General features: G+C 40.6%; 2 protein-coding genes across 3 annotated transcripts; both read right to left on the bottom strand.

The window, feature by feature from the left end:
- Nucleotides 1-443: 443 nt before the first annotated feature.
- Nucleotides 444-14431, bottom strand: trmt10b (tRNA methyltransferase 10B). 2 transcript variants are annotated; one of them, XM_062516857.1, is made up of 9 exons: nt 14367-14431; nt 14019-14230; nt 13781-13889; nt 13270-13391; nt 12825-12977; nt 11804-11882; nt 10463-10530; nt 6230-6353; nt 444-3048 (listed from the first exon to the last, which is right to left on the bottom strand). In XM_062516857.1, exons 2-9 carry the CDS (start codon nt 14151-14153, stop codon nt 2906-2908), a joined length of 933 nt encoding a protein of 310 aa, XP_062372841.1. In that variant the 5' UTR covers nt 14154-14230; nt 14367-14431; the 3' UTR covers nt 444-2905. The 2 variants fall into 2 exon arrangements, with proteins under 2 accessions (XP_062372841.1, XP_062372840.1); XM_062516856.1 differs by lacking the exon at nt 14367-14431 and having other exon boundaries at nt 14019-14360.
- Nucleotides 14432-16043: 1612 nt separating this feature from the next.
- On the bottom strand, nt 16044-18066 carry cxcl19 (chemokine (C-X-C motif) ligand 19). Its single transcript, XM_062516702.1, has 3 exons — nt 17907-18066; nt 16779-16914; nt 16044-16545 (listed from the first exon to the last, which is right to left on the bottom strand). The coding sequence occupies exons 1-3, from the start codon at nt 17959-17961 to the stop codon at nt 16440-16442; spliced, it is 297 nt and encodes a 98-aa protein (XP_062372686.1). The 5' UTR covers nt 17962-18066; the 3' UTR covers nt 16044-16439.
- Between the last annotated feature and the right edge of the window lie 4995 nt (nt 18067-23061).

The raw sequence follows: 23061 nt of genomic DNA on the forward strand, positions 1-23061 counted from the left end.
TTAGAATCAACTGGTTTTATGGTTGGCACAGATATGTGGTAGGCCTACATGTGCTGAACTAGTTATGATGAGCCTACATGGTAAACAGCTCTGTGTCTGTGTAAAGAAAACAAAGGCTTTTACAGCAATGACCAATATACAGTAAAACACCCCAATGTCTGCAAGACATTGGATGTGTTTCGAAGTTTTTACAATCAACCCCTCAACGCACAATAAGGTGTAACTGTAGTTTTGATGAAAAACCCATTTCCAAGATTTGATCCAATCCATTACCGAAATCCCACTAGACTTTTGAAAAGCTGCGCCCAGAGGTCCATTATGACTCTGTGTCACAAGCTTCAGAAACTAAATTAATTTGAATGAGCACAACTTTAACACAGGTGATTTCCCCTTATTAGCTGATCTACCTGACTTTAATCATACAGATAGAACCAATCCATGGAACACTTTCTTTTATTTACTGAAGGACTTCTGCAACCACTGATTTTAAACGCAGGCAGTGATGTAGTTCACACACCTACCAGTAGGTGGCGTGAGGTGGCCTGTAACTCTCAGTTTACAGTTTTTTCCAATTGCTTACACACAATTTTTCAAACCGAGTTCTTTTTAACAAAATTTAAGCACAGGTATCCAAACGCCACACTCATTTTGCATAATTCCTAGATTCTTTGCAAAATGAAACACTTCAGTCAAAACAAACACACTTCAGTCAAAACATACACACTTCAGTCAAAACATATACACATATTTGTAAAAATGCTATTAGTTGTCATTTAACAAACACAGTCCTCAATGATCAGACACTATTGCAGCCAGTTTCACACTGCAGTGATAAATGCAAAATGCATTTGTAAAAAAAAAAATTTGGAAATAGCATGTGCTTGATTTTTGCCCAGACATTGTTATGTAAGGGATCATTTAGATGTCCAAAAAATAGTGACAAACCCACAACATTCTTCATGATTAGTTCGACATAGGGAAAGTGTACATAAATAGGTCTATAAACTTGCACTTGCACTGTACAACACTGAAGACTGCTGTAGACTGAATATTTCAAGTATCTCTTTCAATACTTACAGTATTTCTAACCATAATCAGTTACAGTAATCAACCAACAATGAAATCAATTGAACAAATAAAATCTGTAGACAAACAAAAACTACTGCATAAAGTACATACACTTTGACTCTGAAGAGCAACTACTGCAAAAGCAACAAGACTGTATAGCACACCTGAGTGCTGCGTTTTCAATTTTGCACATGTGTGCTTACACACCTGGTGGATGTGATTATCCAATTTGTTCATTAGTGCAGTTATAGACCTCTGAAGTTCGCCTACAAAAAAGGCACCATCTTTGCCCAAATAAGGAGATCCGGTATCTTGAGATTTTTTTCTATGGGAAAATAACATGGGGATTTTCAATTATCGCACCTGTTAAACTCTCGCGGGGATGATGACATTGGAAATGCAGACGTTTTTCACTACACAGTTTTGTCCACTGCCGTCTAGTGGATACTGTGATCTTCGATAGGTGAAGACGGCACACTTTGATCTTTGCTACCCCAGAGCTAACTTACCATGCAACTTGGCATAGGCAGTTAGCTTCAATTAAATCCCGGATCTCCTTATATGGGCAAAGATGGCAGCTTTGGATCCTTTTTGTAGGCGAACTTCAGAGGTCTATTGGCAATCCGGGGCTTTGTAATGACAAGGAAGTAACCTCACAATCCTTATCTGTGTCTAAGGTGTGGAAATGTGTGTAGAGTTTTACAAATCACTGTGAGTAATGTTTTGCAAAAAGGGTGAAGCAGACATTGTGTGTAATGTTGTGCAAATCTGTGAAGGTGTTTTGCTCCTTGGAGTAAAATTTGGCTAATAGTGTGAAAAAAAATATTTTAGTGTGTAAACAATCGTAAAAAACTGTAATATCAGTACACTCTTTCAGTAATAGACCAACCAAAAAGACATGAAAAGGCACATATAGAATGTACAGTATGTCTATGTAGGAGTGATTTATCTTAATCCCTTAATCATATGAATATGACTGGACTAAAGTGGAAAAACAGTTGAAGTGGGAAAAGGTCACCTCTACCATCTGTAAAATTAGACTAACCATCTGTGGCTGGTTAGTCTAATATTAAAAAACAGTCAAAAATGTAAACATAAATACCATTCTACTAATACATACACTAAAACATTTAACACATATTTCAAATAGGCCTACAGTATATACTGCATCTTCTATAAGAAGACCTATGTCTAGACGAAGAGACTAGCAGTCTCATTGAATTTTGCAGCAAGGAACTGCAACAGGACACATTTATGATTAACATGAAACAATCTCCCTATCTACTGGATACAAGTATTACCATGGCGTTTTATCTCAGCCACAGTACTGTTCATATCAACTTTTATTTAAGTGTAGTATATCCAAGTGAAAAGGTATATCAGCAAAAAAACCATAATAAACAATACCAACATAAAATAATATAATTAACAGATAGAACATTCAGCTTGTGGGTGGGTGCGTGTACACATTGTCTCAGTCCATCTTTGCCTCCTATAACAGTTGTAGATCCCTCAGATGTCTTGTATGACATCGTCTGCAGTAGGTCACCATGACACCACAGGCGACATTTCCCCTTTTACGTCCCCGGTCACAAGACTGGTAACTGGGAAGTTATATGGACGTTATATGCTTTTGGGCCCCCACCGCCAACTTCAAGGCAGCGTTGTCTGAAAGGCACTAGGGTTAGGGTCAGGAGCCTTGAAGTGGACGGTGGCAGCGCTGCCATGAAGTCGACGGTGGGGGCCCAAAAGAGAATCAGGCGACTGGGAATATGAGGATATGATGGCAAAATGGCAGGGCCGGCATGACAAGGGGGGCTACAGCTCGCAAACGGGGTCATGGCTTGACCTCCGCAGCAGCAGCAGCAGCAGCAGCAGCAGTCTCCATGGCCAGCATGTAGCCCTTCCCAGCAGCCACCCCTACGGGAAGCGCCTTCTCCCAGCTCCCTGTTTCACGGTACACCAAGAGGATCTCAAACACTGTGGAGAGAGGGAGAGAGAGAGGGAGAGAGAGAGAGAGAGAGAGGGAGGGAGGGAGAGGGAGAGGGAGAGGGAGAGGGAGAGATCGAAAAAGGTCAATAAAAATTCTGGGAACACCTCAAATTCAGTGACTCACACTCCTTCCATTATAAGTTTAAGTTTAAGTCCGGCGAAAATGAAAAAAAAAAGTTTTTCTGAATGAACAGATAGATAGATAGATAGATAGATAGATATATAGATCTCAGTTAAGTGAAGAAACTTGGTCACAGAGAATTCCCATAAACGACTTGACTTGCACAATAACCCACTCTTGAGCCATCCTTCAGTTGTAGAATACCATGGAATTACAAAATACTAATGGCAAAAAGCAGATGTACAGATTGGTCATTATTTTCTGAGAAGACGTGGGTGAGAAAGAGAAGCGCCTAATTTCTCTCTCCATCCTTCCTCTCTTGTTGCATTTGATCAGTGCTCTTTTTAAGATGAACTAAGATAATGCTTATCCAATGTGATGTACAACAGGTTGTGACATCAAAAAATTAACCCATGAGCATAAAATATTTCCAAGGGAGGTGATATAAATGGGGGAAAAAAGAACTCAAAAAGTATTGGAACACATGCTTATAAGCTGTCGACAGGTGTACAACAGCGATCAGTTCTTGGCCCTCTTCTTTTTTCCCCCATTTATATCACCTCCCTTGGAAATATTTTATGCTCAGATATTTTATATTAAACTTTAGGCATGTGTTCCAATACTTTTGGAGTTGACTGTACCTAATCCTGATAAAAGTGGACAGAAGGATGCCATGTTTCACTGTGTCAAATGCTGCAGACAAGTCCAGTAGAATCAACACAGATGACTGAGCTGATGCAAATTTGGCCCCCTTTAGCACCTCAGCCACTGCTCCACATAGTCAATTGTGTGAGGCAGAGACATGAGCACATCGTATTTCCCTCAGGTCTGAGCATTTCACTGCTAACTTTATGTTCTCCGCTAGATGGAGGGTGCCTAACGTGGGGGTGAATACCATCATGATGGTAGAAGGATAATCGCTCCCAGAAGAGGTCGAAGTTGTCAATAAATCCCTCCATACAGTTTGAAGCCAGGTGTACAGCCAGTAGACTCGATTGAACCTCATGTGGGCACGTCAAGAGGGGGTGGGTCCGGAGATAAAAACAGACTTGCCACAACTATTTACAAAGTCAAGAAGTTCTATAAAATGCTCTTTGACTCACTCTGACTCACTCTGTCATTTGTACCCACGTGGACAATTATGGTGTTCATCATACTGAGGACTCTTTTCAGGATGGGGCGAGCCAGTGGATGGGACCCGTCTTCAGCAGACTCTGGGCTGGGGAGGACTCCCGATCATCTTATGTGATCATGCAATCAATATCCAAACCAAAACACAAGAGCACCCTAGAGACTAAGCTATTTTTAACTAGATAGTCTGTTTTTGCTCTTTTACTCACCCCATCCATGCCCAATTGGCATCAGCATGCCCCCTCCCCCCTCTCTCTTTAATGTGTGGGAACTTGTACTTGCCTTGGGGATGTATAGCCTACAGTATGTAAACATTTTACATTGTTTGTCCTCTAAAAACAATGTGAAGCTATTTTTCCTTTTGCTGGATTCATTAAAATGTTCCTTGTTGAGCCCTGAGCTTCAAAGAACTCCTCAGGTCTTAGCTGTGACGAGCACAAATAAGATAGCCAGCTTGTTCAGCTCTAAATATTTAGCCTCAGTCCACTTTCAGACTCATTGTTATAGGCTGCATTTGGTCTTGGACAGGTCTGCACTTCCTCAGAGCCTCTTACCAATGAAAACTTTAACCATAAGCGACATATGAAAAATATAATGCTAACTGAAATAACTTACCTAGTGCTTTCTTGTGAAATCATTTTCAAATCAAGTCAGACTTTTTCTTGAATTACTTTAAGACGTCTTTTTCTGAAAACAAGCAAATTTGTCTGCCAGTGAGTTAAGTAGATTTTTTTGTCCCAAAAACAAGACAATTTGTCCGCCAGTGCGCTGAGTAAATTTGTCTTGATAAATCAAAGTCTTCTGAAATTAAGTCAAAATGATCTTTTGAGAGAGCGCTAGGTAAGTCTTTTCATACTAAAAACAATAACTTAATAGAAGTTTTGATCTTAATCTTAAAATAAGATTAATAACACTTCATTTTTTGCAGTGTAGGTGAATTTAGTTTCGCAAAACGCCATTTGGGGGAACGTGAATTTGCGAGTGAACCACTTGTTAAACTCACCTCATCAAGTCTTTCATTTAACCCACTGTTGGCTGAAGAAAAAATAGCATAACAAGAGGCCACTATGCTTTGCCGGTCATGTGTGTGTGCAACTGAAATCTCTGGCACATTTCCCAGAAGAACAAAAAAAAGGCAGTTCTTCAGAAGTTTGCAATCTTTGTACACACACTAATCTCTCGGTTGATAAATTGAGTGTACGTAAGTAAGTCACTTTTATTAGCGCATTTAACATGCAGAGTGCATGCCTTTGTGGTATTTACTACCACCTTCAATCCTACTTTGCTCTGCTCAGCTCAGACTGTGTGTGTGTGTGTGTGTGTGTGTGTGTGTGTGTGTGTGTGTGTGTGTGTGTGCAAACTGAGATCACTGGCACATTTCCCAGAATAACAAAAAAAAAGACAGTTCTTCAGAAGTCTGTAAAGCTTGTGCAAACACACACACACACACACACACACACACACACACACGCACACACACACACACACACACACATTTGTGAGGTGATACACTGTTGGATGAGGACACAGGCTCTCAGTCATCCAAAATGTGTTGGGTTGAGGTCAGGACTCTGACCAATCAAGTTCATCCACTCCAAATTCTGTCGTCCATATCTTTATGGACCCTGAGCTGGGCTTGGCCTCAGCTCCAGTGAAAGAACCTCTATGTCAGCATTGACCAAGACATTTTGTGGGAACAGTTTACTCTCCAAATTGCTTCCATACGTCTCTCGACTGTCTCTTTACAATAAAGTAAATATTTTAAATGTCATGAAGATATTAAACAAAAAAATCCTTGTTTAGGCATAACACAGTGTGTGTTTGAGAAAGCCATGTCCCTTTTAATTGTTTTTTACACACAATACCTTACTTTAGGCTTTACAGGTAGCACATTGAAGTAGGGGCAAAATGTGTTACCTTGGTTAATGGCCAAGATCTTGGAGTGGAAGTTCTTGGCGTTGGGTCGGCGCACCATGTGCTCCTCGATGGGTAGCCGTGCTGTGCGCACCCCAGCTTCCACAGCCCGGGAGTAGGTCATCTTCTGCATGGGAGTGTGAGACAGCAATCGTTTTTTGTTGTTGACATTGCACAAATAAAAAGATTAATAACGCTATGCAGTAATGTGCACATGCTTTTCAGTCCCCTGACATCTTCCAAACTTCTGATCTCTTGAAGGCTTCTGTTAGAAAAAAAGGTTTATAATGAACTATTCATTGTACTAATGTCTTCCATTCTTCCATGGAGGTTGCCTTCTCTTCTTGACATTGCTTCACACATTGCTAGCTTTCTGTTGTCTTTACACATAAACAATTTGAAGACAGATTCATCTATCTCTGGGTTCACATGAAATACCCAAACAGAAGACTGAAAAAACTAAATATCATTTGTATTGCAATAAAACAAACAAACGCAAGTTGACTGGAAGTACACAGAACGTCTCAACATCTCACTCTGCATCACCAGATCGTGGTGATGACATCCTCCAGAGAGTGTTTCACATTCTGTCCTCACCCCAGGTCTGAGCCAAAACACTCATGCTCCCTTCACACACTTCATAAACACTCTAATCAGGTTTTTACCAGTAAACGAGAGACAATTATCCGTTTCACACTGGAGTTTCATTGCATATTATCTGGGATGGAATAGCAATGTGGGGACCAAGGGACACCCAGGAGCAACAGGGGCAAGAAAAAACTCCCATGTTCAGGAAGAAACCTTGGGCAGATCAAGGGGCCAACCCAACTGCCTGGGGTCGTGCTAGTAGAGGGAGCCTGTTAGAAGTGTGTGTGTGTGTGTGTGTGTGTGTGAGGGGCAGGGGAAATAATGGTGTACTATGTATGTAGGGGTTGGAGGGTTAAGGGGCAGTGTATGTGTGGTGGAAGTGTGCATTTGTGTGTGTGTATTAGAGGTTAGATTCTCTGCCCGAGCCCGAGCCCGACCCGAGCCCGACCCGACCCGCGGGCCGGGTCGGGCCGATATTTCCCGCCACTATCCTCGGGCAGGGCCGGGTCGGGCCTTTGATCAAGCATTTGTGTTTTTAAAAAAAATATATAATTTCTTTATTAGCCTAACTGGGTGGGGAGACTATGCCATTATCCGAAATATTAAATATATTTTTTAGCAAAGTAGGCTTAAGTAACAAAATGTGTACAAAGTTGCAAGTTACAAAATGCAACACATCATGCGCACGGTCTCCTCCACTGGCACGCATCACACTGCTGCTCTGCTGTAGAACATTGTGTGGCCTAGCTTAAGCGCAACATGGAGATGGACGATATAAAGAAGAAAATTAAATCAGGAGAATTAACTTTGAGCAAGTCTGGAGGAAAGTCGGACGTATGGAAGAGTTTCGTGGACAGTGACAACATTTGCGTTGGCGTTTCGTTTTGACATTTGCGTTTCTTCATTCGAATCCATTTGTGATCCATTTCAGAACAACGAAGTTTACATGCTTAGTCCTTGTTTCATTAGCCTATTCATTAAGATAGGCCTAATTCAGATTTATGTAGTTCAAACAACTCGTAATTGTAGTTGAGAACGTCAGTTATAAGGCTCACGCATTTAAAAAAGTGTCGGGTTTAAATCGGGCTCGGGCTCATAATTACAGTTAATATGTCGGGCCGGGCCGGGCTCGGACACAACGTGCACGGGCTCGGGCCGGTTCGGGCTTGATTTTTTGGGCCCGATCTAAGCTCTAGTGTGTATGTGTATGGGGGGGGGGGTGCTGTGTGTGTGTGGGGTAGTGGCATTCTGATGATTTTTTTTGATCCCGTGAGGGAAATTCAGTTCTCTGCATTTAACCCAATTTAACCAAACTAGTGAACACACAGCACACAGTGAACACACATTGAGGTGAATCACACAACCCAGAGCAGTGAGCTGCCTGCCCAACCAGCGGCGCTCGGGGAGCAGTGAGGGGTTAGGTGCCTTGCTCAAGGGCACTTCAGCCGTGGACTGGTTGGGGATCGAACCGGCAACCTGCAGGTTACAAGCCCGAAACCCTAACCAGTAGGCCACGGTTGCCCCAATGTGCTGTATGTGGCTTAATAAGATGCTGGTAAGGGGCAGTGTGTGTGTGTGTGTGTGTGTGTGTGTGTGTGTGTGTGTGTGTGTGTGTGTGTGTGTGTGTGTGTGTGTGTGTGTGTGTGTGTGTGTGTGTGTGTGTGTGTGTGTGCGTGCGTGCGTGTTAAGAAGTCTGAGTGTTGTGGAGTGCATGAAGAAATGTGGGATACATAAAGAATATCCTGCTTAGTCCAATAAATAAATAACGGAAAGACTTTGTTTACACCAGACATTTTGTTCTCATGCTTGGTTTCAAAATTTGGCACATTGATCGATCGATTTTCACATAGCTCTCCGTTTTTCGAGGTCATCGACATTTACCAACTTAAAGACATTATCTTCCAGACACACAGAATCAGGGCTCGGCATCCCGAATATCGAATGGCTTCACGCCAAAACGCCCGCTTCCAAAACAGGTAATCTTTTCAACATGCTTAACAATGACGACACAACCGTTAGAGAATCATCATTCAAATCACTGTTTCTGCATCTACAGTGGCACAAAATACCTGCTGCTTCCAAAAACTAGGGTTCAAATTAAAGCAGGACATCAAAGCAGGCCAGAGACGGTTCTTGAGGATCTTTGAGCAGGCGGATTCCCAAAATGACCGAAAATCCCAAACCCAAAATGGACAGCACTGGACGGGCCTCAAACTGCAAGCGCAGTTCTCTAATCCACCAAACACTCACATTCTCAGTTTCTCACCTCCTATGGGAAGGATTGCTTTCTTGCACAACCTTTTAGATCCAAACAAAACAATATAAACGTCAAACCCCTGGCATTTCCTGAAGGATTCCTGTGTGTGTGTGTGTTAGGAGTGGGAATTGGCAAAAGAATGACAATTCGATACTATTGCGATATTTGGGCCACAATCCGATATTATTGCGATTCTAAACATATTGCGATACAACAAGTATTGCGATTCGATTCTGCGATATATTGCTATTCATGTCTCTCATATTGTTCGAAGGCATTACAAAAAATAAGGAAAATAACACTGTTCAACTCACTTTGTCATGGCATGGTGCATATCAAGGTCCTTACTATTTGCTTTTTGTTGAAAACCAAAACACACCCACACTTTCGATTTTAAATTGCCGTTGAATGCACAATAAAACACCACCTTGTGAGCGTAATATCTTGAATTTCCCCCTTGGGGATCTATAAAGTATCTATCTATCTAGCATATTTAATGTGATCAGAGTAAACCCTGAGTAAACTCGCCTCAAATAAAAGTAAAATAGATAATTAAATTATATAATTAAGTATTGCGATACTTTGAGCTACTCGTATCGATATAATTGCATGCACAAAATATCGCGATACTGAACAGAATCGATTTTTTCCCCCACCACTAGTGTCTGTCTGTCTGTCTGTCTGTCTGTCTGTCTGTCTGTCTGTCTGTCTGTCTGTCTGTCTGTCTGTGCGTGTGAGAGAGAGAGAGATATTCCAAATACCATAGATATTACCATTATAGATACAAATAGTAAGAATGTGACTATTGTTGTATATCCATCTCGAAAGGACAATGCCATTTTTACTAATAATCACTAAAAAACTAGCCTAGAAATCTAGACGCACCCTAGCGGCAAAAATATTTTTGCCTAGCGGGATGGTCTAGGGTCGCGCAGTTGAGGCCAAGCCTGCGTTCAACTCCAGGCCAGCCTATCCATTTTTAAAAACATTAAAAAGTCATGTTATTTAATTGTGGATTTCAGGTAATATCAATAAAAATGCAGTTGTTTTGTTTTGATTGAGTAAAGATAAATCCACTAAACATAAACCAATACAGTACCACTGTAATTACTTGCAAATAAAATGTACAAAAAATAAGTATGAAAATTCATTAAAATGGTGGATATAGCGTTTTGGAACCAAACTCTTCTGTATTTCTGTATAGATGGCTTGCCAGGCTACTAAAAAACAGCACAATGAATTCTTTGTGTGACCTGACTATACTTCCATCAATGGTTGGAGATGTAAATTCTTCCCGTGTGTTTACAGACGTCATTGGCAGTGAATGAGTTAATGGAGAATTGGAAATGGTGATTGTTGGAATAACACCTAAGTGCAGCATTGAGCCCCACCTTCTGTATGCTCTCATCCACCAAACCTCCAAGAATGTAGACCGTCTCATCATCCACAGTCTCCAGAGCTGAGAAAGAGAGAGAGAGAGAGAGAGAGAGAGAGAGAGAGACACAAACACACACACACACGTTACTACAAATCTTTACATTTTACAGCCTTGTTCAATAATTTCCTGAACCTGCTTAGAACACCTCCATGTTTTAACATTTGGCTAAATGATCTTCAGACAGGATTTAAGCAGAAAGCCGCGTATCTCTTTCCTATGCTGTGCTATCGAAGTCAGTCACCACTTATTGTCTGTTTACGTGTATGTCACTTAATATTCATTTCTATACAAACCAAGACGGTGGACTCCTAAAGAAACGCTTGGCACAGGCAACATACTTGTATCTAAATGAGTTATGTAACATAAATGGCATTTTACCGTGACTCGGAAAGCAGTAAACATTTGTAAGGCTGTGTGTAAAATCCAAAGACAGTAACATTTTCAGGGAGCTCCAGTGGTTAGTTTCACGTACTGTACATGGCGCGTGAGTTCACAGCCAGCACCAAACTCCGAGCGCAGACTAAAGAAAATATTTTGAAGACAGTAGACGCTCCTGATAAGAACCAAACAGGACTTTGTTCAAATCCACAAATCTATGGCTACTGGAAAATGTAAGGTTCATTTATCAAATGTTATTTTGAAGTATTAAAAAACATAGTTATTTTAGAATTTCCTAACGAAAGGGGCTGGAATTGGAACACGATAGTCGCAATAGCAGAAAACACACTGGCAGGAATAGTCTAAATTGGTGGGACACTTGTCTATGTTAGTTAGTTATGTTAGTTCACTTTTTACTGTGTTACATGGTGACCTCTGGACGGAGTTAGCCTACTGACGGGCAAATATCTTTAACATGGATGTAACCGCTATCTCTAAATTCGGTTCTCGACTCCACACACAGCAACGGGTTGACTCCGCATTCGCCTTGACACTGCCTCTGGCCTGGCTCTAGCTCAACTTGCCCTACGTTTTTGTTGGGCCAGAAATCAGGGGCTAATAGCCCCGATTTGGCCCGCAGTTAGCACTACGCCAAGAGGAGTGAAAGCAATTAGCCCCGGCACGGCCTGGCTAGCTCGGCTTTGGCCCGACGGTCTGAAAGGGGCTACTGAATAAAGTGAGCTGTTAGAATCCTGGCAACAGCATGCTGTGTTGCTAGGCCATGCAAAAAGTTCATAGTTGCTACCTGTTGTCTGCTATGGCAAGTGACTTGTTAAGACAGTTGTAAGGCAATGAGGCAAACCGTTAATGAATGGCTTTTTGGAGACAAAGCATTTAAAGTTTAGCAGTCCAGTACCTTTCTCAGCATCTGGGGTTAAATACATCACATCCTCCACTGGAAACAAATCAAGCCAACTCTGCTCTGTCATCTCCATCTAACAGAGGGAGAGAAAGTGAGAGACAGACAAGACACACACAATTAGTGGCAATCTAAAATGTCAGTCAGGTGCTGGTTGGTTTTGCGCTTTCTCTAAACGTGTGTTTATCAGTCCTTAGCACCTAACCTGGTGTTTTTCAAAATGTTTTGAAGCCATGGTAGGCCTATATGTGTACATGGTACACATTTTTTTATATTTAAATTTTATATTTATATATTTTTATATTTATCCTGTGGCACACCACCAACCAAAGATGTAACAAAATTGCACACTGTAGCCTATAAAATAATTAAATTTAGCCTCTCCATTTGTTTAAGGTTGTTAGAGTCTGCATTTTTCCCTTTTCGAGTAGGCTAGGCCTATTCATCTATCACTGTTTTACATAGATGCTAGAAAGCTATACCGCATTCTCCGTCGAGTTCTATTAAGTGGCATAGGTTAGGTGAATGCGGCCGTCATATTGCTGGGCAAAAACACCTATGGGCAACACTTGCCAACAATCAGAGACCCCTGCTTATCCATTGGCCTCCAGCAATTATTGCCCCCACCATGATGGCAGCGCTATTTACGTACGTTCTGGAGCCCAATGCGATATCTAGCTTTCTAATATCTATTTTTTCACCGCCATTTCTCGTGCACATGACGTAATCAACAAGGTTATTATTGCGCTACCTAGTCCCACCCACTGACGTGAAGGAGTATTTATTTACTTCGCAAGTCACTACATTGCAGGCACAGATGCTCAACAATGGCATAGCCTGCTAATGGCAACAACTAAATTGGAGTTTAGTTTTTGGAGTGAAATTGGACAAATGATTAAGTGAAATTGGACAATTTCCCATGGCACACCTGGTGATGTCTCACTGGTGTGCCGCGGAACTCTCATGATGCACGGTTGGAAAATCATTGATCTAACCCCAGATGATAACCAACACCAACCGCGTACTCGTGGAAGCCGTCGTTCATCCGCAGGCACTCAGTGTATAGCAGGCTGTCCGGTTGAAACTCTGTCAGGTACAGATGGAACGGACGGAGAGCCTTCCGGTTGCTTCCATACAGCCTACGGATTTGCCCTGCCAACCGACTTAGCTCCTACAGAGAAGCACAAACCACACAAGCGTTGGGTTATTACATTTTCTTTTGATCGATGTGGCATCTACAGGCAAGGTAACAAGCTAAGTCAAATAGAAATACGAACCTAATGTAATCATTTGCAAATCATGCAAATGCATACTTTACGAAAAAGAACAAACAACATATTAAGTGTTGAAAAGGCAATGTACTATTTCATGAAAAATATGTGGTCAAAAGCAGGGCATCGTGTCTTGCATGCATGTGTGACATTCTGCGTCATGAGGAAGATGTGTAACTGGAAGATTCTCACCTTGTGGGACATACAGTCCGCCATACTAAGGTCCACGCATAGCCTTGGCCCTGACAATTTGGCCTCTGCCAGACGTTCTCTGGTGATTGCCTTGATGACCCGCTTGCTTAACTGCAAAGCGTCTTGACAAGAGGAAATTGATTAAGCACACCACACATGCATAAGTATAAAGTAATACATTTACCATGAAAATGGGATAATGCTTATGGGTTAATGTTAGCGCTGGTTGGCCTACTCCTATAAACCACATAGTATTGGACCAACACTGGCAAAAGCCTGATGTGCAACGGCAATGTTGTTACTGTCCCCTCTGGTTACTACACCAACTGGTTTCCTTGCACGTACATGCACTGTGCTTTTGTTGGTGCCTGTCTCTAGCTCCAGAATTTTGATTGTGAGGATACTTACTCTCACAATGCAATACATCAGAAATACAGAAAACACCAGTATGAAACAAAATAAATAAAGTAACTCAAAGTTAAAGGTTCCCATGTTGTGGTTCTGGCGTCACCTTTCTCCATAGTCTGATTCTGTTTCCTTCTTTGCTTCTCAGCTTTTCTTCTCATCTTTTTGGCAGCCAGTCTTTTTTCCCAATTTCGTTGCTTCCTCAAGACGTTTTTCTGCCAACATGTCATCACATGTTCAACGTTAAGCAAGACCTTAATACAATTGTAGCCTATGCCTGATCAATGAATAATACCAATGAGTGCAATATCAAGGATTGCTACCGACGAACGTGACTCACTCACAGAACAATTCATATCAATTCCGGTGGTTGAGGTTGATTCCAAGCCCACATCGATTTGAAGCAACTCCAACATGTCAGCGAGAGCATATTCATGGGCCTTACATTCTTTGTCTTCGGATAAACCATTTGTCTCCATTTAGTTTAGTTTTACGTTCATGCTCAAAGAGCCGATACACGAGGTTAGGCTTTATCTTCCCAAAGCACTTGGGACGTCTGCAACATTAAACAGTGTTTAATAAACACAGTTAGCCGTACAGTGGACTTAATCATTTGGATACGTACTCTCTGATGCTATTTGGTAAATACACACACGATAACAACTAACAAATTGACTGAACTTTGCACAAACCTCATGGACCCTGAAGCAGGTGACTGTAAACATTGTCGCGGAAAGATGACGTTCGGCAGAAGGGGAGGGGCAAAATCATGGAACAGAAACCTGCAGAAACTTCCTTCTTTTAGCCTAGGCCTACTGTCTGAAACTACAGTCAAAGTCCTTTTAGGAAGTGTCTCTGCTACAGTCTCTGCGTCAGATGTTCTTTGTTTTCCAACGGTGTTTTTGATTAACTATTTGTATTGAACAAATTGAGCACATTGTTGAATAATCTGAACAAATATTTCATATTTAATGTGATAACAAGGTTTGAAATTTTTTTGAAAAAATGATGGGCCTGTGCATAGACAAAAGTTAGGCTATATTTTTTTGCATCCTTTTTTGAAGTAGCCTAACAAAGTGCAAATACTTAAGTGGCATTTTCTACGGTGGCTGACAGCCAGGTGCAAACGACGTGCGACCTCCAGTAGGCTACATGCAAATCAACAAAACATGTGCAAATAGACAAAACATAAACGACTTAGGAAAAACATTTTCATAATTCGGCAACAGGTGAACATCATTTAGCCTTAAAGGGATAGTTCGGATTTTAAGACACGAAGTTATATGGGTTCCCCGTCAGCAACGTTGTGCATCAGCACTGACTTACCCCGCAACAGCGTCCTGTGAGCCGAGATCCAGCCGGTTTTTGATGCTGAAGAAAGTAGTCCGGCAAGTTTCTGGGTCACGAACGTAAAGTGTTTTTCTTCTCAAAACCATATGCGTTCAAAAGAGTGATATATTTGCACCACAAAAACGTTGTCCAGGAAAAATTCAAACCTCGTTATCACTTACTTTTTTTTCGCGATTCCTATCACTGCGCGCTACTGACAGCTGGACAACGTTTTTGTGGTGCAAATATATCACTCTGTTGAACGCATATGGTTTTGAGAAGAAAAACACTTTACTTTCGTGACCCCAGAAACTTGCCGGACTACTTTCTTCAGCATCAAAAACGATCAAAAACCGGCTGGATCTCGGCTCACAGGACGCTGTCGGGGGGTAAGTCAGTGCTGATGCACAACGTTGCTGACAGGGAACCCATATAACTTCGTGTCTTAAAATCCGAACTATCCCTTTAAGCAATACGAATACGAAAAAAATATTTAATTAATAATTTCCCCAGACTTGTTGCGTATCCTAATGTTGTTAACTTTAATCATTCGGTGTGGTTGTCCTTTTTTAAAAAAATATTTTTCTTTGAAGTTTTTTTTGCTATTTTGTACATGTGTTTTGTTGTTAATTGGAGCCTAACATGGTTGTTGTAGGCCTAGTCCAAATCAAAAGAGTAACACAAAGTAGGCCCTAAGTGTTAAAAGTAAAACCTTTATTTACGACCAAGATAATAGGGTAGACTAGCCATATTTCTCAATTAACGCTACCAGTGCTCCGTGTGATGTGGCATGCAGAGTGGATTCAGTATGGAAGCGCACTTAAAAATATGCAATGAATTTGAATGATTGATACAGTGATGTTAAAAGTGTGGTAAAAGTGTGTGTGTGTGTGTGTGTGTGTAATATTAAAAAGTGAGTGTATGTACAGTATGTGTTCTTCATATTCTATTCTACGGGTTTCTAGGGAAGCATATTATATTAAGAAAAAACACTTGAACATAGATTAATCAAAGGTTGAATGAAATATTCCTGAACAATATAAAGTCTGATTTTTATTGTCCTTGAGCAAAACACTTTTCTAAGAGAAAGCCCTTGCAAAACTGATTGGAGTGTTACAGCATCCTGCTTACATAGGGGAAAAAACATAATAATAATAAATAAAAGTAAAGCAAAACGTAACAAATATTGTCCACAAAAAGATGGAACCACAATAAAAGATCGACTCAAGACAACATGGATTGCAACCAAGATGACACTGAACTGGTAACTACGCTTAAAGAGCCATCTGTGCTTAGTGCTTGCCATAGCCTACATATTATACTTTGTAAGATGCCCTGTCTTCAAGAGCAATCCAGCTTGACTGAGGTGAAGTTAAACGGCGACGTGGTATACAGTAGATCCAGGAGAAAAGGAAACAGGTGTTTTTGTCCCGCACTCAACCCCGCTGCAGGGCCTCCTTTTCTATCACGTAGCGGACGAGCCTCCGTACCCACGTTGCACTATGGTTGAGACAGATCTTCTCACCCGTCACCAAGCGCGCACTAATGGGGGGAAACACACACACACACACACACACAGGTGAAGGAGTGTTTTTTTTTTTAAATAAAAAATGATGTAAATTGAACCCTTTTGTATTTCAAGCAGCTTGCAACACAGTAAGACTCTTATGAACAATCTATTATCCAAGATATCATTGCAAAACTTGAACTAACCCTAGAGTGCTGCCAAAGGGGAAATGTGCTATCAATTAAGTAGTAGTTTATAAAGTGCTTACATGATCTCGGTGCTGCTGCAGTGAGGGCCTCGGGGAAGGATTTCAACACTGCGCAGCTTCTCCTGCGGGATGACCCGAGACTCGAACTCAAAGCAGAGACAGTGGCTGTTGTAGCCTTTCCCCAAGGCTGGCATGCCTTAGAGGGCAAGCAAATAACATTGAATTGAGATTCAGAAACGGTCATGTTGACACTGTCTTTTCATCATCATCATCATCATCATCATCATGGCCATCATCATAATTATTGTCACTTAGCTGAAAATAAAACCTTTGTAACAAAGGACACATGCATACATACACATTTTGACACACAACCAGAGATAGAAAGTAACAAAGCGCAAAACAAGTGGCATTTTCAGGTATCTGTACTTTGCCTTTTAATTTTTAACTTCACTTACTTTACTTTTTACTTTACTCATACATTTTCACATAAACACCTTTCTACTCCTTACATTTTCTAAACTGGCTCATAACTTTTGTGTTGTGTTTGAGGCAATTTATCAGTTATTTCTAAATAAGGTAATTGTGTGCATCCCCAACATCAAGGCTGATTTCAAACGAAATGGATGGGCTAGCAATAGTGATAGCAAATAGCAAAAAGGAGGTTGACTTTGACTGCGGGGCAGTGGCAGCACTAAATCTATGCTACATGATATTGGAGCTTCTTTGTCGAATTCTATTATCTGAACGTCAAAACATCCTTTTCCTTGTTTTCTTTTCCTACACAAACATTTATACACAAATACTATGCTTACTCTGCCTGCAAGCAGTTTGTTCATCCTTGGCTTGGTAGGCCTAGTATGCAACACTACTTGCTTGATGTTTTCTTTAATTGAATGCCATAGGGACAGTGAAATAGCTCAGGAGCAGTTGTTAACAGAAGCAACTGGTAAATAGCCCATTTAAAAGGCTTTTTATTTTATATTTTAAGTATACATTTAAGATCCTGTACTTTGACTTGAAGTTGAATCACTAGGCTACTTATACTTTTACTAGTCTTTTTTACATCTGTACATTGAGAATGGCAAGTGTACTTTTACCATCTCTCCACACGACACACAAAACAGCCATGAACACAAACACACCTCTAGGTGGCATGTAAGGTGGAAAGCTTGGTATACTACTCACCACTTGTGGCAATGATCAACAGTCCAGCCAACGCAAGAAGCAGGATAACCTTCATCTTACAGTGAGTAAAGAACTGAGATGATGATTGGAAACAACAAAACCCTTGGATACAAGACACTCTCTAATATGTCCCTATCTCAGCAGACTGTGAGTAGTACAATGCCCCTTTCACAGCCTATATACACAACAGTCATATGATCAGAATGACATAGCATATTTTGTTTTTTTACAAAAAGTCCCATTAGTTGTGTGTGTGGGCACGTGTGTGATGTTTTTGTGTTTGTTTCACTATTAGCATGTGAGTTTCGTGTGGTGGTAGAGGACATGAGTATATGCACGAGAGAGAGTGTGTGTGTGTGTGTGTGTGTGTGTGTGTGTGTGTGTGTGTGTGTGTGTGTAAGCTTCAGTTGCAAAATTACGCATCTTGATCAGCAGGCAGTCATGAGGATAAACGTCTCTCCACAATGTTGGCCATGGGATGTATATAGTTTCTTGTAATCACAACAAATCTGTGAAACACTTATTAAACAATATACTGAACCAAAATAAACAGACATAGCCCCAAGTATAGCTATTCTTGAGCTAAACACAGAAATGGGAAGAGGAACTGTGTTGATCTTATGCAATCATGGCCTCCACAGGAAAGATGGCTAATGAAAGAATATCAGTGCAGCATTTCATCATGGATAAAGTCAATACAAATCATTTCTCAAATGTCTTTTATCGTTATTGTTTTTTTGTTTGATATTTCAACAAACCTCTGCTAAACCAACATTTTTGTCTTTAGCTCAGTGAAATCCTCAAGATTCTTTTGTTTCATATCTAAACCACTTTTGTAAGAACTGCTGGGACATGTGATCCTCGTCCAATGCCTCTGCTCTGCCAGTATTCCCTATTGATGTGTATTCATGTGGAACTTCTCTTGAAATTGTTGCAGGATCCTTTGATTCTCGGCTCTTGGCTACTTTCAGGCAAATAAAAAGAACGAAGAGGATCAGCTAGGAATCTTTGTTTAGAGGTCAATTTAAACCAAACAGTGGCATGGCGCTGTTCTGTGTAGTACATTTTAATTAGCTGAGCAGTGCCCTCCAAAAGTATTGGAACACATGCTAAAGTTGACAATATAATCATTATATTGATCTTAATGCCTTAAATAAAAAAAAAATGGGGAAATATTCGACCTTTAAAGGGATATGGCTTTAATGAATGAAATTAAAATATACTTAATGTGTGTTAAAAAGACATGTATAGAAAGGAAAAATGTGTGAATACGTAGAAACAAATGTAGAAAATGTACAAAAAAAAGAAATGAAAAACCAAAAAATTTAATCCCATAAAAAATGTGTGACAATATCTTTTTTTTTTAAAGAAAAAAAGTTAGTTCAGTTGCTACAGCTTTTATATCCATTTATAGTAAATGTATACAGTTCAGGAACTTTCACCTTATACCAAATCCACCCCAGGAGGAAGTAGCCTACACATGTAGTGCAAGAGAGGATATTGAGACTACCGTGCCCAACTTTGTGATACCTCCAAGTGGGCAATGCTAATTGAAAAAGTAGTCAAGTTTGCATTAAACCTAGAACAGTATGTCTACTCTATTGCAAGTATGGTTTCCTCCAGGTACACTATGCAGGTTTATGCATTTTTTTTGGTCACAATATAGCCTATTTATATTTTTTACTCAGCTGTTGTAAATAACAAACTTTTTCCAGACTCATCCCCTCTGGACACAATGAAAATGCATTTGTTATGGAGGTGAAGGATTAACAACAGGGAAAAACCTCAAAGAGATATCTACAACAAGATAATGTTTCACATCTCTGGCAAGATTTGTCAGGCTGCCGTGCTTGAAATTGCATTGCACGGAACCACTGATACTTTATGCATGCTCAATACCTAACACAATCATGGTGGGAACAAAGTACAACATAACGTATAACTCTCTATAAAGCCCATGTGAAAACCTTTGGCAACACCGATAGCTGAGTTGCCGGCATCTGCATGCCCAGTAAGGCCATCTAACCCAAGTAAAAACCCATGTGGGCCTCAGATGGTGTGATATCTGGGATTACATTTTTTTCTGTTTGCTTAAGCACATTTTTTGGGCTATTTTTTCAAAACTCTACACACAAATAACAAAGCCTTTCACCAATTTATCAAAACATTGTAGTTGTCTTGCAAAAGCGAACACAGTTTGATTAACTCTCCACACCTTCGTAAAAATGGTGTATCAAACAGTAAACTCCAGCCATCATTTACTAAGCACATAATGTTTCAACTACACACTGATGGTATGAATACAAGACACATCTGGCTTTTGCTTTCTCTGTGCACAAGGTAGGCTACAGTATGTCAGTTTGAGGTCATACTTTTGTCATAGTTCTGTAAACATACAGGGACCCAAACTTCAAGTATTGGTGTTCACACTCATCAAAACAAATACAAAGTTAAAACACAAAATAGTAATTTCACTGAGACCAAAAAACAAAAAAGAAATCTGTCTACATCATGACTTCTCTCTGGGTACGGCCACAAAATTTCATCTACATCGCATGCAATGTCCTCCTGTCCAAGGCACCGGGCTCCTTGTCCTTGTCGTCCTCTCCCTCTCGCTCCTTCACCTCCTTGTCCTCTTTCTCCTACTTCTTCACCTCTATGACCTCTTCCTAGGCCTCCTCTAATTCTCACTCTTCCTGCTCCATTGTACTCCACACGGACATCTTACCTGTGCCTTATTTACACTGCTAAGGCTGATTGCAAAGTGAACTAATTATCTAAAACAGTTGTCATGATGTGACCGTGTGCCATACTGTTGGTAAAACAGTGTAAATAATAATAAATGTGTGTATAATTTTGCTAGGAGTGTGTTGGAAATTTGGAAATTGAGTGTAAGTGGTGAGTTGTGTTTAAAGTTCCGCAAAAAGAGTGCTGTGCAGTGAATTGTGCCTACAGTTTTGCAAAGTGTGTGTTACAAAATTGCAAACTGCAGTGAGTGCAAAGCAGTGTTTGTGCTTTTAGTTTTGCTAACTCAGTGAGTGGTTTTGCTATACGTATTAATAGTTTTAGAAATTGTGCTACAAGAATCACGATTAGCGCTTAAGCATTCAGAAAAAGCTGTAATGCCAAAGACACATTTCAAAGAACACCTATACTCATTTGAGAGAGAGAAAAGGATTGGAAGTCTAAACTGTAAAAAACAAATCCTTTACATGGTATGAATCTGCAGATTCGTATGGCATACAGGGGTTGCACGTTATTACCTCCGCCAAGGAGGTTATGTTTTCATCGGGGACCGGCGTTTGTTTGTTTGTCTGTCTGTATGTCTGTTTGTTTGACTGTCTGTCTGTTAGCAAGATAATTCAAGAAGTAATGGATGGATTTCGCTGACATTTTCAGCGAATGTTAGGCATGACCCAAGGAAGAAACGACTACATTTTGGGAGTGATTCCGTCGGGAGTCCGGAGCCGTTTATGTTTTGCGTTTATGTTTGGTGTGATGGCATGGTATGTTGGTGGCAATCTGAATAGTTTAGGTTCAAATGTATGACAACCTAGGAAGAACAATACAGGCGGAGGTCTGCACTCTCTGAGTGCTTTTCTAGTTTACCCTGTGATGGTTGCTGTGATGGTGACGATGGTTGCCTTGGTGCTGGTTGCTATGGTTGTACTGTTGGTCTTCACTTTTTGAGAAGACCTCTGTTTAACGCTGGTTGCCTTGGTGCTGGTTGCTATGGTTGTGCTGTTGGTCTTCACGTTTTGTTTTACACTGGAAAACGTACCACAAAAATGAGAGGCATGGTTAGAAACCCTCATCCATGGATAAAACACACTACCCATCCACCATGCTTTTCTGAATCTCAGTGAAGAACCAGAGAGAGGATGACCTGTCACTACAGCCAAAGCCTATGAACAAGGAGGGGGGGGGGGTTATCGTAGTGGTTCTCAAACTAACCCTTATGGGACACTTCACCGATTAGCATTAAGCTTTGTATCTTTAGAAACCAGTCATGTTTTTGAATGGTTGTGCATCATTCCCTCAGTTTGCCTTGAGATGAGAAAAATACGGATTTCAATGTTGGACTTCCTGCTTTCAATGATGTAAAAATCATCATTTTACATCACTGAAAGGAAGTCCTATTCATGGGTTTCATTGAAATCCGTATTTCTCCCATCTCAAGGCAAACTGAGGGAAAGATGCATGACCATTCAAAAACATGACTGGTTTTCTAAAGATACAAAGCTTAATGCTAATCGGTGAAGTGTCCCTTTAGGAGTCTTCTTATTAAAATCTCTTTACGTCCAGCCTACAAGGCACTGTCCACCATGAAGGTGCTAAATTGGTTGCCATCGACCACAAATCATTTTTTTACTTCATGAAAAGGCATGACAGCGTTATGAAAGACAGCGTTATGTGTTCTTTGCACATAAAAAACATTGTTCAAATACAAATATTGGCTCCAGTAACATTCACGCTACTTCAACATGGATGAACTTATTGGTACTTCGACATAGCTGTAACTCTGGCGAAAATTGTCAGTATGAAAACACATCAAATAAGCTGTGGAGACAGTATTTCATTTCTCAACCACTACAGAGCTTGCACCAGTATATCCCATTGGCCAAAATGGCAAACTGTGGATTAACTACTTAAAGGGATATTCCGGCATTTTTGGAAATACGCTCATTTTCCACCTCCCCTCGAGCAAAACAATCGATATTTACCTTGTTCCCGTTCATCCAGCCATTCTGTGAGTCTGGCGATACAACTTTTAGCTTCAGCCTAGCATAGATCATTGAATTGGATTAGACCATTAGCTTCTCACCTGCTAGCTTCATGTTTAAAAGTGACTAAGATATCTGGTAATTTCCTCATTTAAAAGGTGTCTCCTCTCAAGTTAGAAAGTGCAATAAGACCAACTGAAAATGAAACCTGGCGTTTTTCTAGGCTGATTTGACATGGAACTACACTCTCATCTGGCGTAATAATCAAGGCAACTTGCAAACTACTGGCACTACTACTGCTTGTTGTCTATGGGGACTATTTTCAGATGCTGCGTACGATATCACTGCGCCTATGGTACGTTTGCAAGTTGCCTCGATTATTACGCCAGATGAGAGTGTAGTTCCATGTCAAATCAGCCTAGAAAAACGCC

The sequence above is a fragment of the Sardina pilchardus genome, chromosome 16 (assembly GCF_963854185.1).
Source record: "Sardina pilchardus chromosome 16, fSarPil1.1, whole genome shotgun sequence".
NCBI classification, from domain to species: Eukaryota; Metazoa; Chordata; class Actinopteri; order Clupeiformes; family Clupeidae; genus Sardina; species Sardina pilchardus.

Bases quoted from the DNA above. Each gene is read 5' to 3' on its own strand.
- trmt10b (XM_062516857.1), bottom strand. From the start codon at position 14,153: ATGGAGACAAATGGTTTATCCGAAGACAAAGAATGTAAGGCCCATGAA. The intron at 11,883-12,824 runs GTTGGTGTTGGT...TCCCTCTGTTAG, and splicing joins ACGGCTTCCACGAGTACGCG to ATGGAGATGACAGAGCAGAG. The intron at 10,531-11,803 runs GTACTGGACTGC...TCTCTTTCTCAG, and splicing joins AACCCCAGATGCTGAGAAAG to CTCTGGAGACTGTGGATGAT.
- cxcl19 (XM_062516702.1), bottom strand. From the start codon at position 17,961: ATGAAGGTTATCCTGCTTCTTGCGTTGGCTGGACTGTTGATCATTGCC. The intron at 16,915-17,906 runs GTGAGTAGTATA...TTGCCCTCTAAG, and splicing joins GTTGATCATTGCCACAAGTG to GCATGCCAGCCTTGGGGAAA. The intron at 16,546-16,778 runs GTAAGCACTTTA...TCCCCCCATTAG, and splicing joins TGCAGCAGCACCGAGATCAT to TGCGCGCTTGGTGACGGGTG.